Raw genomic sequence first — 18003 nt, 5'->3', positions numbered from 1 at the left:
ATTTGTGGTATACGGGTTTTAAAAATATATATAAAAATATTATTTAATCAACTTTAGAGTTTGCCTTATGGTGTTTTCCCCAAGTATATATATATATATCCACATAAAATATCAATTTAATGGTGTACAACGTTTGACACAATAGGAAATGCGAATTCCACAGTAACTCTTGTCAGACTATTCATTACGACAAGACGTTTTGTAGAGCGTAGTATTAAGGACCGTTCGCACCTAAAACGAATTTAACACTTTTAATTAGGAATATGCGTTAATATCAGATTGGAGCCGATACCCGATATCATAGGCGTAGCCAGGGGGCCTCAGGGGCCATGCCCCCCCAAAATATATATATATATATTTTACTGTTAACAATTTGTTTTTTAGTATTTATGAGCAGTATTATAACAGTCGATCACAGTAATGCCACACCGTCAATTGTCATGCATTGTTACGTCACAAACGATGTAGTTAATATAACGTTTGCTATACATTATTGTAGTTTTACTACTGTTAGACAGTTTTTGCTCTTTGACTGTTTTTTAAGTATTGCGTTAACACTCCGTCAGCTGCTTCAAACGGTTTGCTAGCATTGTTATTTGTGTTCGTTACGGCAGTTAATACAATGACAAAAGCTAAACAAAAAAGTTCAAACTTTTTAGCCCCACCCAAATTTTCGGCAGGCTACGCCACTGCACGATGTCAAGTAATAGTATCGATACTCGTCCGAACTAAACTCCTCAACGTTGCAGCAAATTTCGGCTCATAACTTAGAAAAAAATGCCTTTGCACGAATTTATATATATGGTCATTTTGAGGATAGGTATGACGTCATTCGGTGTCGGATCGCGATACTTTTCGGACAAAGTATTGAGTACCGGTGTCGGTATCGGAAAATATGTCAGGTTTCGGACATCCCACACCGAATTAGCAACGGCTAAATGAATAACTGAACCTTGCCTTAATGCTGAAAAGTAAACCTTTGGCGCGTTGAAGTGGTTATCCAGGTCGTTAAGTGTCATTTTGCCAGCAATTGAGGACTGCGAAGTCGGTTTGAAACAACTCGAGTCCTACTTCCGAGTCCGACGTGGGAACAGTAGACTGCATAGATAGATAACCAAGTAAAAAGTATAAGTATAAAGCCAAATCACCAATATAAATTAGCAAGTTACTTTATGTTTTATTTTACTTTGTTACAACTTTTCGTAAATAGCATGTCAGAAATACAGTATGGATTCGTAGGAATATCATTTGACATCATTCACCCACAATAGCTTTTCTTTTCTAAAATTTGATTTTTAATATATTTTTAAAGCAAGCACAACGTTGTGAGTATGTTTCTGGTAATCTACACATTTACGCCACGTAACTATTTTGTATGACGTTATAGAAAAGTCAGCACTGGATCATTCTGGGAGTCTACACATTTACGTACATATAACATTTCCGTTTTGAGAGGTTTTGCGGCCCATCGAAATTCGGCCCATTCTGCTGAAAGGTTGGACATCCCTGGCCTAGGTGATAATTTAGGCGCAATACAATTCTTTGTTTAGAAATAAAAACGAGCAGTAAAAAGAAAACCTAACGAATGCACTAAAAAATGGAAAATGTGAACCATGCATTTTTATATGAGTTTTCTCACAGTTGAATAAAAACACATTAGAAAAGCAAAAAAGGGTTTTAAAAAGAAGTCCAGGAATTGCATTTCAATTTTATAGATACGGCATATGATGTAATAACGCTATAACCCAATGATTGTCGAGGCTGATTGGAAGCATTAAGCCCAATTTCACCATCTGGCAGCGCGGGCGACGCGTAAGGGTTGGCAAGTGCGTTAAATGGTAGAACAGTTTTTTTTACACCACAATGTACAACATAGGGTGTTATGTACAATTTGTAACTAAAATGTGGCGTGGTTTCCTTAAATAGTTTACATGCAAAATTGTTTTAACAATTTTTTATAGGCTTGGTTAACTTTTAGACAAACGTAACCACAGTGCTAACGATTGTTAATCCCAAAGAGTGTAGGATAAGGCTTTCAAGCAATTGAAAACAAGATAAGGCAGTGTTGCCTAAACTTTTTTGACAGCGTTCCAAATCTTTGACTTGAATGCATTCCTGCAAAACTTTGTTTGATAAAAACGATAAAATTGCAACGCGCATTCAAAAAGATGGATCAAATGTGCACCAAACATTTACTGCTTTGTATTGTGCAATATAATTTGCTCACACAGCACACACGGCATTCTAGTATTGCAGAGATATACTAAGAATGCCATATGGCAAAACAAGTAGAGGTGGAACAAAGAGCCCATGAACATCTTCGATTTTTTGTGTAGTTAGACCATTGTAAGTTAATAAAGTCTAAGGAATGGGTGCTTGCTGAGGCTTTATTTGTAAGGCTCTAGTTCTATAAGTTTTTCGCCGTTTGCGGGAGCGTAAAATCACTATGGCGTGGTGCGGTTTTTCCTGGAATGAGAGCGATATACTCGTGATTATAGTTTCTATCGCTGAACTTGAATTCAACCGTAGCCCGAGGCTACTGGTTGAAAACAACAACAACAACATGCGCGTGGGTTTGATTTGTTGCTGAAGAAACAAGAAGGACTTAGCGTGATATAGGCTACTGTCGCCTCACTACTGAATGGCATGCCAGGAGTGCCCTGTGGCAAGTAAAGGTCACCAGGCGATTGAGGAAACGCTGATACGAACTTCCGCAACGCAAACCGAAGTTCATTTTTTTATTTCTGGTTCGAGAGATTAAAAGCATTGGCTGAGGCAAAAAAGGTAAACAATGTTAAGTAGACCTTTTGTTCTAATAATACACGTCGACATCCATTTTACTGAGACAATCTGCTTTCGGTTTTGGCCCCTCTTTGAAATCCAACATAATTCTACAATACCACCACTCGTAAACCTACCAAAAACAAAAAACTCTTATTTGTAAAGTTTCTTTGGCCGCACACAAACTACATGAACGATACGGCAACTATAGAGATCGGAATTCGATTTGTAAAAACAATTGAAGATTCTCAGGGCCCCGTTGATGTCGGTCACCCTTAGGCTTTTTGAACGGTATAGTGTATAACAATTAAATGAGTTTTAAGTGTATAGCAATTAAAAATATCATTACCGTCAAGTCATTACCGTCAAAAAAATTACGCGTTAAAAAAGCGTCTTTATAGCTTAAACCTAAAAGTGCACACATCAATTATCTTGAACGCAATATGACTGGACTTGTGATTCAATTGAAATGAGTCGTTTCCGACCATTCCGTCCAACGACGTAAATTGTGCAACGAAAAACTGTGGTCCTTGATTAAACCGGCGTTGTACATTTAGTAACGAAATAGTTTTGCTCACTTCATAAGATCAAACTCTGTTATGCTGTGAATTGCTGCTCAACAAATTCGAATGGTTTTTAACGCCTCAACTGACGACTAAGGCTGCTTTATGATACTAGTTTAATATTGCAAGCTGTAATTGGTATAATATGCTCAAAGCTAACACGCTTGAAAAACCTTTGCTAACAAAAGAACCTGTTCTGTTATTGGAAGGAAGTAAAAAAAGTAACGCGCGGGATGCTTACCAAAAAACCTGTTGCAATACAAAAAAAGCGGCAAAATCGAAACAAGGCACGAATAAACCATTGCTCTGTGCGAGATCCTTTTGATACCAGGCAGGTAAACAAAGAACATGAAAGACCAACGACAAAACTGTGATAATCACGCGTAGCCGAATTCTTCAAGAGAAACAAGGTGTAATGGCAAAAAACATTGGAACTCTCTGTAGGCAAACCACAGAAGCAAGCGAGTGAATAAAAGTACAACAAGAAACAAGAGTATAAAACCCGGGAAACTTATAACGCGAACGTACGAGGCAAAAGCAGGCGACAAAGCAAGGTTGTCATGAATGTTGCAAGTAAAATTGTCACCACGAGAAATGCAGCGATCAACGGCGCAAATACTAGCTACCGAATGAGCATATATGCACGCGAGTTTTTGTACAAGAAAACGGCTACAGCTTAAAACAGGGAGGCCACAGTGCTGACAGGGAAAAGGTACATTTCAAAGGACAATCCGAAAATACTGCAAGACACGATGATGCTTTTTTGTAGTGGCGCAAAATGGCACAGGAGAACTCTCTAAAAAAAGAAACATAAAATGTGCCAACGTTACAGTTTCGTGCTATCCACATCACTCAAAAGAACATCATGGCCGACTGGCAGCTTAGTGCAATCAAACTCCTTAGAAGAGTTTGGGTACATCATATGCACTAAAATGTATGATATGACACACAGATTTATGTATGAAGAGTAGTCCTGGTACTCAACATTGCCAACATACAATTAAGTCCACTAGAAAACAGTAAACAATCAGTATTCAGTACAAATCATCACTGTGACAGATTAAGGACTATTTCACTTTGGGACAATAGGCTGGTTTCCTGGCATGGTAAATCGTAGCTAGGACTGTCATTTGGCAGCAAGGGCTTGCTTTGACAAAGCAACTCCTTCTGACCACACATGTTGTTGTTGGAATCAATGCCGTACAGCATTTCGTCTTCTTCGTCACTGCTGCCATCTAGTGATGAAACGTCACTGTATTTTATTGGGCATTCACGATTAACATGTTGCGAGCAACCTTGGGATGAAGGTGGTGCGGATTTTGTAAGAGGGCATTTTTTGGGCAAACCATTGTTTCCGTTTTCCACCGATTCCTTTTTCGGTAGAGGGGGTGCTGTTTGCTCTTCTGTTGTGCTGGATGCAGCAGAAATGGAACTGCTTTGTTGAAAAGGCGTAGATGTGGTACCCTTTAAATAGAAATGTGTTGATTAGTATTTAGGACTTCTTTAAGTGAACAGTACCCAACATGTTGTGCTTTCAGCAAACTTTCTCTAAAATTTAGTTAAAAATAAGTCAAGCTGAACGCCAAATGGCATGATATTTCTGGGAGTGCTGTAGAATGTACATAATAAAGCAATTGATTAAGGTTTTCAAAACTTCGAAAACTTATATTCTGTTTTAAAATGGACATTTTTAATTGATTTCAAATCATACAAAACTAATGCTTCCAAGGGAAAGTGGTAAGGTTAATGAATAAGTGGACAAAAATTGAATCTTTGTTTTGCATTTAGGAGCATAAATATATCAATAAAATGAGTCTGTATATAGAAAAACTAATCACCGTAGATAGGACAGGATTTCCAGATTGAGAAACAATTTGAGGAATATAGTGTGAAAGTGATGCCACAGAAAGCATAGATCCAGTTATGTGGCATGGAATGATATTCATCTGCATTACACTGCGGAGGGAAAAAAAGAGGTTTCAAAACGTTGCACAATCATGATAATACAATCATAGGCGCCGAACGTGTGTAGAGCGTATTTTAGATGCCCTGGATTTTTCGTTGAGCGTTAAAATGCCCTGGAATTCGACCAAGTTTTCAATAAATGTGCAAAATAATTTCTGTAGCACAGTCTTAGATAGCCAAAGCCAATTTAAATTTGCTGAATTACCATTTATAGTAAAACTAGGAAATCTAGAAGTTCGGCGCCTGTGAATACAACACTTAAACTGCTAGCATTTTTATAAACACATGTTACATATTATTTAATATAGAGACTATTATGTGCCAACATTAATTTGCTAATGACTGGATGCAGAACTGTTACATGACAACTGTCACGTATGCATTACCATTGGCATTGGCATTGTGCCACACAAAATGCATATGGTATGCACTCACCCGGCTTCATTTGGTTGCAGACAAGCGATTGTGTTAATTGACCTACGTCTGGAGTACGGTGGTGGTGGGGATGCTGAGGGGGGGTAGCAGATGATCTCATCATAAACCGGCAACTTGCAGTAACCTAGTACTTCTGCAAACACAACAAATATAATTCCATAAAGATCCTATCAGACATATATACCTCACAGACTGTTTTCACTGTTTTTTGATCACATGGTTAATAAATTGGGTCTAATATTTCAATATAAAAGTGTGGTGTGTGTTACACTTTGATATCTTGAGATACTTTTTATCGAAATTTTATTAAGCAGGAATTAATCTAATAAAAGTTTAATTTATTTACAACAAAAGTGCATATAGGGGATATAAACAGTAATTGAGATATGTAAAACTTTTATATGTTTGCAGTAGGGATGACAGATACTTCATACTTTATTACAATCCCGGCAATACATGATACTTTTGAATAAAAATACAGTCATTTGATATGACATCATTCTAGTCAAATATGAAATTATTAAAAAATCAAAGTGTGCAAGATAATGTTATTTTCAGGATTATTACCCTAAAAACTGTTTTTGCAAAAAGCCTGTTAGTTACTTTGGTTTTGGAAATTACTAAAATCTTTTGTGAAGAGCTTTAACCTGATATTATCAGACATCACTAGTGAACTTAGTATAATACAGAACTTGTAACATACTATTGTCTAGTGGTGGTCCGGGATAGTTGCATACACCAGCATATGGGAGGCGATTGCTATTCGCATTGTGGTTGTTTCTTCTGTTTCGTCCCTGTCTGCGTTTTTGCCGATGGTGGTAGGCACAGCAACAACTCATCAAAATAATAACTCCCCATATCAGCCAAAACCCTGAAACAAAGTACAGGCAATGTAAGTCAACAGTAAATGTAAATATTTCTATCAAGAACTCAAATGCTTTCCTGTTTTCCTCTTGTGTGGCTTAAGGGGATTTATGCAGTTTTAAATTCTAAGAGGACAGAGGGAACAAAACGAAAATCAAATTAAACCAGCAACATTAACATTATAAACATAATTTAATTGTTAAAGAAGATATTTCTTTACTTTTGGAAAAAAAAAATAAAACTATTTTTTTTTATTATCACACAGAACAATAAATGTAGGTGCAACAAATTGTATTAATTACAGTATCATAATTATACTTACACCACAATTCATAGTAATAGGTGCAACATCCATCTCCACCACAACAATGTCCAACAGAACAAACATATTCTTCATTGTCCGCATTGATGCAAGTTTCCTCGGTATTCTAAAATAATACAGAAAAACAAAAAGTTTAAAAACAACTTATTTTGATAATCTAATGTTTATCACATAGCTTATATTATTATATTTCTAATTTACAATTGAAAACTGAAACACAGATTCAGCTTTTGTTCCAGTTGTAAAAAACAAATATGAAGCAGAAAACCAAATATCAATGTCACACAATGTTTTACATATTTTATTGCAAATTGCGAGTATAACAAAACAAAAATGTGCAACACGAAATAACTTTACAGATAAATTAATATATTTGTGGATGTTTTCTCATCGGTGGGGGTGAACTTCACTCAAATTATAATATTCAAGTTCTGTTTAATATTTTGCTTTGTTTTGGAAAAATTACAGCACTACTATAGGTGAGTCGTGTCATGCAGGATTAAAAAATCCAGGATCATTGACATGCAATTTAGGCAAAGCAAAAATGTAAAACCTTTTTAATTCCGGATTAAAGGGAAGGTTTTCAAAAACCTGAATCTACAGTTCATCGCAACGTACAATAAGTATAGCCTATACATGGAAAAGTGTGTATAATAGGAATGTAGATTTCCATCATTGCAGCATACCTTGAGAGGTCCTTAACTTACCAAATGCCCAGACGCCTTTCTATCTGGGAAATCTAAAAGCTGGTCACCAAGTCTTCCCATATTTGCCAGCTAATGCTCGGGTACCAAGATTAAGTGAAGCTAATCAAAAAACACAACAGTCCACCAATAGTGTTGCGACCAGAATTAATTGCCATCAAAGTGTAAAGATTAGTTGAGTTGTTAAATCAACATGACTTTACAACCAACATTTGTTCACTTTTCAGTTGACAGGCAATTATTGTAAATGAATTGTGTTGGTCAATTAAACTAGTTCAATATTTATATAAAATGGTATTACAAACAGCAAAAGCACATGGAATATCTGATTGACGAATGTTTCAACAAAAAGGGCTGTTGTTTCTTCTTAATAAACCATTGTATATAAATAATAGTTATTTAAGTAATTTTAGGTATTTAATCTAGATCTAATTATTAAATTAGGATTTAATTTTAAAAGTCTTGAACATCTAGTGCAAAATTCCATGCAGTAGAAGTATAATTTTATGTTGAACTTTGCTAGCAAATAATTGTGGTTTAAACAAATTAAAAATAAAAGTTTTCAATACAGTTTAAGACATAAGCTATACAAACTTATTCAGGTGATTTAATTAGGGTTATACTTACCAGATTAAAATATAAAAAAACAATAAATATTCACCTTTTTAGAAGAATCTGCTGAATAACCAACTCTTCCGGAGACGCGGTTAACACAAATTATTAGTAATGCCAGTATTCTTTGATATCCAGGTCGTCTCAAAAAATCCAGGTTGTTCATTCTATGATTGGCACCTTTGTAGTAGTAGGCGCAAAATATTGCGTTCACACACAAATTAAACTAGGGAATGTCTTTTGCTTCTTAAAACAATAAAATAATTCAATTAAAAACAAAAAAGAAAGTAGTAATATTATTAAAAGAAACAACGTAAAAAGTTAGTTTTAGGTCTCAAGGCCTCTGAAAAAAAGTGCATTTAATTTACAAGTTTCACTTTTACAGTATCCTATAATTGAGCCTTGTATTTAAAATTGTTAAAAATAATGAATAAATATTCAAGAATATTTTATTCTGATTTGTTGGTTTGAATGGTAACCTTGCGAGCACCACCTTAGCCGACAGGCGTCAGCATTATTTATCTGAAACAACGCTTCAATTCAGCGTCGCAACACACCAGTACAATACAATACCAGAATTCGCTAGACATAAATGGTAAATCAAAATTAGGCCGATTTCATAATCGGCAACAGTCTGCTTCAAATATTCACGCTATGTGGCTTATACATTAATTATTATCGAATTTTCCGTTTAACAGTTTATTTGCACTGAGCCTGCAACCTTTAATTTACCACGTTCAACGAAGGTACGTTGCGATAACATCTAAAAATCTCTGTTCGAATAACAAAAAAACTAATTCACATTGTCCAATCAACCTACGGCACGGTCTCTAGGCAACATAACTTATTTGTATTTTCAACAATAAAGCGCAAACATTCCGGAACATGCTCGTACGCTGTCGCTGCAGCATGAAAATTGCCGCCGACGCCGCCTTCAGCAGATGAAGGTGCCGAGTCGGTCAGCTCTAAACCAGCTGACACTGGTTTTAGCTCGGTTCAAACAAGTTTCGCCTCAGTGAGCAGCAACACAATGGTATGAGCAAATCGCCACACCCGCGATGCTTCTTTTACAAAATTTCAAGAGAAATAATTTTCAGTAGATTTTAATCAAATTTAGATTAATATATTAGCGAAATTTGCAAAGTTTGTTTTAATTTAGGTTGATTTATATTACAAATAATACCATGGTGTACTCATGTTGATAATCACTGAGGCGTATCTTAGATTCTGGTTGAGACGGTATCCTGCTTCAAAAGGTAAGCGCTGCCAACCGACGGAGCAGCCCGCTAGCACTCTTTAAAGAGAATATAGGCGCAGAGCAGCCGTCGCACCAGCTTCGGCAATCGCAGTCAGAACAGGTTATCAGCTGTTTTGACACGTGACCAACTCTTTGTGTCTGTTGAAACAAGTTTTCGCAACCAACCAGTCGGCTAAACCGGCATAGGCTACGACTACGTCATTTGTATAGGGATGAAGCTAAAATCGTGGGACTGTCAACAATAAACACATATAACGCTGTGCGCTCGTTCTTTTCAGGTTACGACCAGACAGTAAAATCAACTTAATATTTTATTTAAACCGCAAATCAAATGAGGTGCGCACCTCTTTGGTGTGTGCGCACCTGCACCATAAAAATATTTTACGGCCTTCGTACCTTTCACTGACTAATCTATACTTGTGTTGTACTTTATTTATCCTAATATATAAATTAATGCTGCGAGTTAATGCTTTTTCGAATACTTAAACACGAAACTGGTTTGCTGCTAAACTATAACTTAATGAACCTAATGTAAAAATCATTGTCAAAATTTAATAAAATGCGTGTTTAGAACACCTTATGTCCGCCACGCGACAAGTATTTTTCAGACTGCTTCAAGAAATTTTGTTTGCCGCAGTCGTTCTGCTTTTTACTCTGCAAAAAAACGCCAGACAAAAGGGGTCGTTGCACACGAATAGAAGGTGGGGTATAATTTGGGTGTAGCGGCAGCAAAACGAATCAACAAAATAACGCGGTTTTTAAATAAAGGGTGGCCAGATTTGTATCTTTATTGTGTAAATATATATTCTGTTTGGGAATGTAATAACTTTGTCAAAACTGGCTACACAAAATGTACACTACCAAATAAAAATACCTTCATACTTATAACATGAGCTAAACAACTGTTTTTTTATTTAATCTATATTTTTTTAAAACTCATAATTTTATTGCGACGCAAGACCGGATTTCAGTATACTAATTTGTCCAGCAAGTTAGAATTAGAGAAGACATGATCTGCTCTGCTTAAGGTCAACTTGATGTTCCGAATGTTGACAGCAAACAGTCTGCTGTTTACAAACACGCATTTAGGAATGGCGCCGGGTCTGGCATCAAACGCTGTAACGGACCCAGCACTTGGTTGTTTGCCGGTGTCACGCCTTCGGAAAATGTCAAACATCGCGCCAGTCTACCCCACCAAACGCCGACCCCAGAGCCGCTGGGATTCGTAAGTTACCTGCTGGGAGTTTCTTGTGTTTTGTTTCGCCAAGTGACCGCAGCCAAGCATATGACACCACTTTGGCGCAACCGAGCTCCGGGCGCGTTTCGCTTCTCTGTTGTGTTATTGACGCGAAACGACGATGATAAAGTTTCTGAAAGGAACCTGATTTGGAGCAAGCGGCGCGCACAGGCTCGACCAAACAAAACCAAGCCGGACTGACGGTTCCTATTCAGACTTCGAGTCAGCCTATCGAATGTCTATTTTTAGCCACCCAGACTGGCTCGTGTATATAAAGTGAGATGATATCGCTTAGGTCAGCATAGCGTGGGCGATCTATTTATTCGTGTCGCTTCCAGAACGCATTGCACAAGCAACTGTGAATTGTGTTTAATTGCTGTGCCCGCACATAACGGCTGACAACACATTCTTCATGTTTCGCATTGCCTTTTGAAGTTCCAAGTGCAATGCCGAAAGCCGCAAAGAGTACCATGACTCCCAGGGTTACTTACAACTTGTTGCGCGGTCCAAATCACGATTTATCAGTAGGCTAACAAGCGCGGGGCAAATGCAAGTACAAACCAGGGCACGGGACGAACACGTTGCCGCTGCATGTTGTGGTCTGAACTTTGCTCTCAAGTTTCGCCCGATTAGGGTTTTACAAACACGTGACTTCCACGCCGCTTCCAAGTCCCTGCGCCGTTGCGCCGCTTGGCGGTCAGCACCTTGTTAAAAACGGTTTATTATTAAGTAGGGCCTGTTCTTTGGCTATGTTTTTTTTAGTTTTAGAAAGCCTCAGTAGATTAGATATTTACTTATGTTTTTATTATTCGTCCAGATCGTTTTATATCACTAGACCACAAACCACAGTGTTGTAATAACTTAAGTCATTGACTTGACTTAAGTCACTGTTTTCAAATGACTTGACATTAGTCTTTTGACCTGGCTGACTTGACTTGACTTAAGTATTTTGGATAAATTGCTTGACTTGGACTTAAATCATTTTTTTAAACATCTTGGGATTAAATTAAATGTTTTTCCTTGAATTGTGTCTCAAGTTTTGCAAAATAAACAATTTTATTGCTGTATATTGCGTTTGCATTATTTTTAGTTGATTTGCTGCTCATAATCGGACGAGGTTACCAATTTTAATGGCTTAACGGTTTACTTTTATGTCAGTGACATGACTTGAAATGACTTAATCTCATTATGACTTGACTGGGACTTGACTTGGGCAACCGATGATTTGGACTGGGACTTGACTTTCTATTTTTGCAGAAGACTTGACTTGGACTGAAGTTATTTGGAAATGACTTACTTACAAAACTGCAGTAAGCCATACGATTTCCAACCGGTCTGCACTAGGCGGTTTACCACAAAATATAGATACATAATATTTTTAGTTATACTGATTTCTATGAGGCTGAAAATAACTGTACTGTAACGATTAGGCTTATTGGGTAAACATTGGTACGAGATACAATCTTTCCAGGGACGGATCTAGTCATGACCCCGCCAAACTCTAACAGCGCGAATCTATTCTGTCTTTCTCGTATGTGCTCGGTGATTTTTTGACATATTTGTAAAAAAGCATCCTCTGCACTGTGGCACTCTCTCCAACGAAAGTTTATCAAATTTAGCCTAATATTTATAAATCCAGTTTTCGCGCTTCGGTCGATTGTATTCCGTCATTAAAATATGAACCAAATACCGGCCGTTTTCTAAACTCTGAAACATACCGATTTACAAATTGTCAACCGAATTTAGTTAATGCCATGTTGTGTGTATCTCCCGATTTATACAGAGTTTGCAATATGGCAATTGTACCGCAAGTAACACATCGGTAACTTAAACCATTTAAAGGCAAAAAATACATTGTAAGTTATTTTGTTCGATTTTTTACGTATTTTGACCTTAATTTCAACGCGCCCCATAACTTGATAAACGCCTATATATAAAGCAGTGTACATTTTTTCAACTGTGCTTATCGCATATGCGCGTGAGATTTGAGAGCCTATTTTTGACCCGGCCAACCACAACACTTTAACTTTCTTATGCGGTCCGCGGTTACAAATAATTGCCCACCCCTGGATAAGAGGGTTGCCAGGATAAATGCCTCTTTCTCGAAGCCGTACTTTCCGGTGCCGTAAATACAGAGATGTTAAACTTTTTCAGAGACAAGTGATACATTAAATGACTCCAATAAAGTTTTATGCTCATTCAAACTTGAATGGGCAACTTTAACTCAGTCTACGCAAATTTAAGCTGTTTACCCTTCACACAAGAGGCCAAACAATTGCGTTAATTTGTAATACCTTTTATCTAAATAAAACTATAGGATGCACTATAAAGCATATATCAAGTTTTGTCTCTTATAATAAATGGCAAAGTTTGTCCGCCGGCATACGTTCGCCGGCATACGTTCGCCGGTCGGTCGCCGGCATGTGATTTTAAAGAGACAGACAGAGCAACGTCGCTCTTAAGCGAGAAGCCGGGCGATAGAGTAAAATAGAAATTCATGCGCTTTTTGTGAAAATGCATTTAGGTAAACCCTTTAGGTTAAAATATATTTTTACATTATTTAGCCCTCTGACATATTCGTATAACATCACTTTTGGGTTACGTGTGCATTTCCACGTTGTTTTTCATGGTCATGGTCTTTCCACGAGGTCGACACATATTTGTATGCTAGACAATTTTTCTCATGTTACGATGTAATATGCAATAAGTAATTATGATTTTTAAACAAAATTATTTTTACGTTGGATACAGTTTCGTAGCACAAAACATCGTTTGGGTTACATTTTTTGCATTGTAGAAAAATCTGTGTACCAAGAGTAAATTAATCTCAAAAGACGAAAAATTTTATTTTATTTTTTACAGTCACGCAGATAATTGCGATAATTATTTATACCCCGCCAGTAGATTCAATGTAGCTTTCACACAGACCTTATCCTTGTAAGGCGGTAGTCATATTGTGGGGCAGTATTTTTTTTATTACGCTGAAACAACAAAATAGAAAGACGGACGAGAATAAAAATAGCACCTATCAAGAAGCGACAGGTTGGGCTAAAGGCCAGCCCACTTAACTTTATGAATTGCCAGATGAATTTAAAGCACAGATATACTCAGAATGCTTTATAGACTTGATCATAAAAACAAACATTGAAATCGTCGGTAATGTCTTTGCATATACTTACAACGTTACATAACGAAGCGCGCACATAACAGTAAGCAATTTAACAAATCATTGTCAACACTAGTTCCTAACAGGAGAGTTACAGGGTCGTTTTGCAAGGAAAAATTATTTCAGGAATTTTTTTTTTTTTAAAGTTTTCAAGAAATCCAAGATGTTATTTCTTCCCAATAGCTGCACGTAATGAAATTTATATTAACCGTACGTGTAGCGCTCGCTACCTAGTCATAGTGTAACGTTCAAAGTGAAGATTCTTAAGTTTAAATGGTTCTTAGGCAGAATTCGTAGGATATCGCGTTTATTGCAGCGGTTATACTTTTAACAGTAAGCAATTTTATTTCAAATGGTTTACGGGTTTGTTTAACGCTTGAAGCAGTTTTTTCGTAACCTTAAAAAACAAATTAAAGTCATCACTTTTGCGAAGTCAAGACTTTTTTGCTAAGTGCTTTCACAAAAGTGCGAAATTATAAAGCGTATTCGGAAAATTTGCGTATGAGTTTATTGGTGGTTTTCAAAAGTAATGTTTTCGTCACGTTTAAATGCTGCGTATTGGTTTATAATACGTGGCTTTGGCAAAATCACTCTGTGGTATTATTTTAAATTTTCATTTACCGAACGTGTATCGCCGTGTAGTGCATCAAGGATGCGTTGGAGGCCGAAATGCGTTACCGCCTGTCAGCTAAACTTCACAAATTATTGCGCTTTAATTTACATAGACGGCCAGCTACATTAGTCCTTTAACAGTTAAAATTAAACTGGTATATACTCTAATCTGCGCAACGCCGGGTATTTTATGTAGTATTAAGATACTTTTAAGAGGGCCACTTCCACCCACAGTTTAGTTTCCCAAAAAACACGTAAAACCTGCGCTAAACGCTGAAATCAGTGGTTCTCAACCGGGTTCGCGGCGCCCTGTTAAGCCATTTCTAATGCTGAAGGGTGTATTTGTGAATTTTTAAGAATATGATTTTTGCTCAGTTGGTAAGCTTCTTGAAACAACTAATTGTTTACGATTAAAGACCATTATATCAAATTACATTTTCCTACATGTTTTAAGTTGATTGTGTTGTTCAAGTTCCATTTATAGTTAAATTTCAGTATAATAAACATAGAAAATTCCAATCGGGGTGCTGAAAACCTATTTAATATTTTTGAACGTGCCGTAAGCCATAAAAGATTGAGAATCACTGGCTTAAAGAATTGCGTCGTGCGAATTCAGCCTGATCGCCTTAGAAAATTCGAAAAAATACCTTGTTTTATATGAATACAAAACCTTGCAAGGCTGTAGCTACACACCAGTTCTAGTTTCACACAAACCAATTCCCAGGTAGACAACAAGTGATAGAAAAGTCGCCGACAATTGTTTGAACAAGTTTAGTCTTGTCTGCTGAAGCTGGTTCTAGAATAGGATTATTTAATATTTGTTATTGTTAAATATACACCCGAGGTCCTCGTAAAAATATAATTTGGGACATACTGGTAACTACTGAAGCAATCGAAAGCACAACCAAGCGCATAAGTAAACCTAAATACATCTTTGTTATTCGGCGTAATTAGAAAGTTTTACTAAAATCAAGAATTCAAATATTTTTGAAATAAAAAATGTTCCCCCATTCCTTAAGTGGATTTCTGGGTCCGCCTCTGCTTAGGCTTATCAAACCTACCGTTTATGTGAAGACTTTCTAGATTCGAATACGTGCATGTAAATCAGATAATTTAATATTTTATTTTTAGGCAAGGATATTTTTTGACAGGCTTTCGCTTTTACAAAAAAAATATTTTTACCTTACTAATGTGTAACGAACAAGAGCTCTGCGTGCTTTAATTGGTGGCTTTATTAGCAGGGAAAGACGGGACTTCATTGATACCATTTTTTTCCCTAGCGGTTCTCATCTGTCACTTGGTCGACCTGTTTGCTTCCTTAAAATAATAAAAAAAAGTAAATAAATCACGTTTAACGATCAATCGTGTTTACCAGCTATACTTATCACAAGCTGTCAAATGATTTAAATCAAAAACACGGAATAAAAAGAAGTGCTTTATTTAATACATTTTATTAATCAATGAATTGAAAACGGGCCCCTATTGGTACAGACCCCGGTTAGAGAACCACTGCTCTGTATACAAACAGCAGAATCTCGTGAATCTCGTCGGATTTTAATAACTTTATAAGTCTTGCCATTTAGAAACTGCTGTGCCCTGCCCGAGCTCTTGGGAAATGGGCAGTTGAAATTATCTAAATACAATTAACAAGATGGCGCCAAAGGATTGGTGCGAGGTGCGAAAAAACACGTTTGTTTGGTTTAAATTGGCATATCTCACAATTTCGATAGAGACGTAGGGATTAGGAACATTCATTTGTTCAACATAATTGCGTTTATCTTGATAGAAGTAGTTTTGAACTGTGGGAAGTCACAAGCTCCATCAAACTATTATATTTTTGTAAAGTGTTTTTTAACATTTCTGTGCTATACGCTTGCTATTATTTCCATTTTTATACTGTGCAATTGTTTCCCTAAAAAATTTGGACGTGTAGAGGGGGGCTTGGGTAAATTGTCCGAGTTTTAGGGGGTAAATAATCTATCAATCAAAAAAAAAACATATCAGGGGGGGGTATATTTTTGTGCACACTGCACATAGCGTGAAATCTCTTTTCAATAAAAAGCATCAACTTAAACCAAAGAAATAAATGGCTATTTGTGAATTCTTTAAGTCTCATTTAATGATATGTAATCGACAAAAAAAACTAAGGAGTTACATGCGGTACGTGTTCGACAAAAATCTAAGGGGGTGCATGGCGGTACGTGTTCGACAAAAATCTAAGGGGGTGCATGGCGGTACGCGTACTCTGGTTAAACGTCAATCTTTATCTCTATCCCAGTTAATTGTTAAGTAACAGGAAACCATTTGGATATAAATAAGATAGCCTAAGGACAGCGAAATCTACCAAAATTATGTTATTTGCTATAATGCGAATCGAAATGATTTTTAATTAAAGGGCAAAACATCCGGATTTCCTCGAAAACAAACTGCATTGGTTTATAAGCAACTCCGCGTGGGTAGTAAAGGGCATTGCATCAAACTACCAGGTGGTAATAAATGACATAATCCATCATAAATTGATAGCGAAGGCCTTTTTCTGCTATGTTCACCGGTGCTGCAAATAGCATGCCTTGCCTAAAATAGCCTTTTAGGCCTATTAATAGATGACGAATTAGAAAAATAATGAATTTAATATTAAAACCCAACAAGCGATGAATTTGCATTAATGGAAAATATTACCAACGGAAGCTCCTGTCAAACAAAGAACAAGGTTGCCATGTCGGTTATGGGTTTTTTAAGTCGAAAAAGGTCAAAGAATTTTTTTATTTCCACTTAAAAAAATACCTTGTTTTTGCCGACTTAGATTACCCTCTGTCACTTATTATGCGTCATATAGCCAACTTAAAAAAGTTACGTCTAAAGGCTTGCAAGTAAGTCGTCATGTTTACTTGGCAATTCAAACAGCGAGAAAGTCTTTTAATCCCGCCGAAGTATTTTAATGCCATCATCCGAGTTTCCCATACTTAGCGGGAGTGCAGTAAGCTCAAAGGCCCAAAGAGCAGCGCAAACGTCTGAAGCATATCAAACGCTGTTAGACCTTTAAGCAGTTGCTCGCATGTGGCAGACATGGTTAAGATGCGATTGATTAGTGCTCGGGATTGCCGAATTTGCAATATCCTTGCCTAACTACAACGGGATAAGCGATTGCCTCGCAGTTGGTCGTCGGCCAATTGTTCAATTGTTGCGTTTTGTTCAATGCGGACAATCTCGTTTCAGTTTCATTAACTGGCCGCTAATCGTACACGCTGCTGCGGATTATATTTTAAACACATAGTGATATTTTCTGGTCTTTGATATACTTAGAAGTCCAACAGACATTATGTTCTTTAAATTAAGCGTAAATGTAAGAGTATTCTTATTTAAGTGAATTGCCTCCAACTATACAACACATTCCAGCATTGTAAATAAGCTTACAGAAATTTGGGTAATCACGTAAAAAAATTGAACTGATCGCCAAGTGTCGGTTAAGAGTATATTACTTTGA

The 18003-nt window shown here is 36.8% G+C and overlaps 1 protein-coding gene across 3 annotated transcripts; it reads right to left on the bottom strand.

The window, feature by feature from the left end:
- Positions 1 to 4148: 4148 nt before the first annotated feature.
- Positions 4149 to 8547, bottom strand: LOC146163723 (uncharacterized). Of its 3 annotated transcripts, XM_083382301.1 has the most exons (7): positions 8296 to 8434; positions 7638 to 7736; positions 6931 to 7036; positions 6448 to 6615; positions 5745 to 5877; positions 5183 to 5300; positions 4149 to 4808 (listed from the first exon to the last, which is right to left on the bottom strand). In XM_083382301.1, the coding sequence occupies exons 2-7, from the start codon at positions 7695 to 7697 to the stop codon at positions 4392 to 4394; spliced, it is 1002 nt and encodes a 333-aa protein (XP_083238427.1). In that variant the 5' UTR covers positions 7698 to 7736; positions 8296 to 8434; the 3' UTR covers positions 4149 to 4391. The 3 variants fall into 3 exon arrangements, with proteins under 3 accessions (XP_083238427.1, XP_083238425.1, XP_083238426.1); XM_083382299.1 differs by lacking the exon at positions 7638 to 7736 and having other exon boundaries at positions 8296 to 8547; XM_083382300.1 differs by having other exon boundaries at positions 7638 to 8442.
- Between the last annotated feature and the right edge of the window lie 9456 nt (positions 8548 to 18003).

Source organism: Ascidiella aspersa, chromosome 2 (genome assembly GCF_963924565.1).
Source record: "Ascidiella aspersa chromosome 2, kaAscAspe10.2, whole genome shotgun sequence".
NCBI lineage: Eukaryota > Metazoa > Chordata > Ascidiacea > Phlebobranchia > Ascidiidae > Ascidiella > Ascidiella aspersa.
This window is presented reverse-complemented; position numbering and strand designations above follow the sequence as displayed.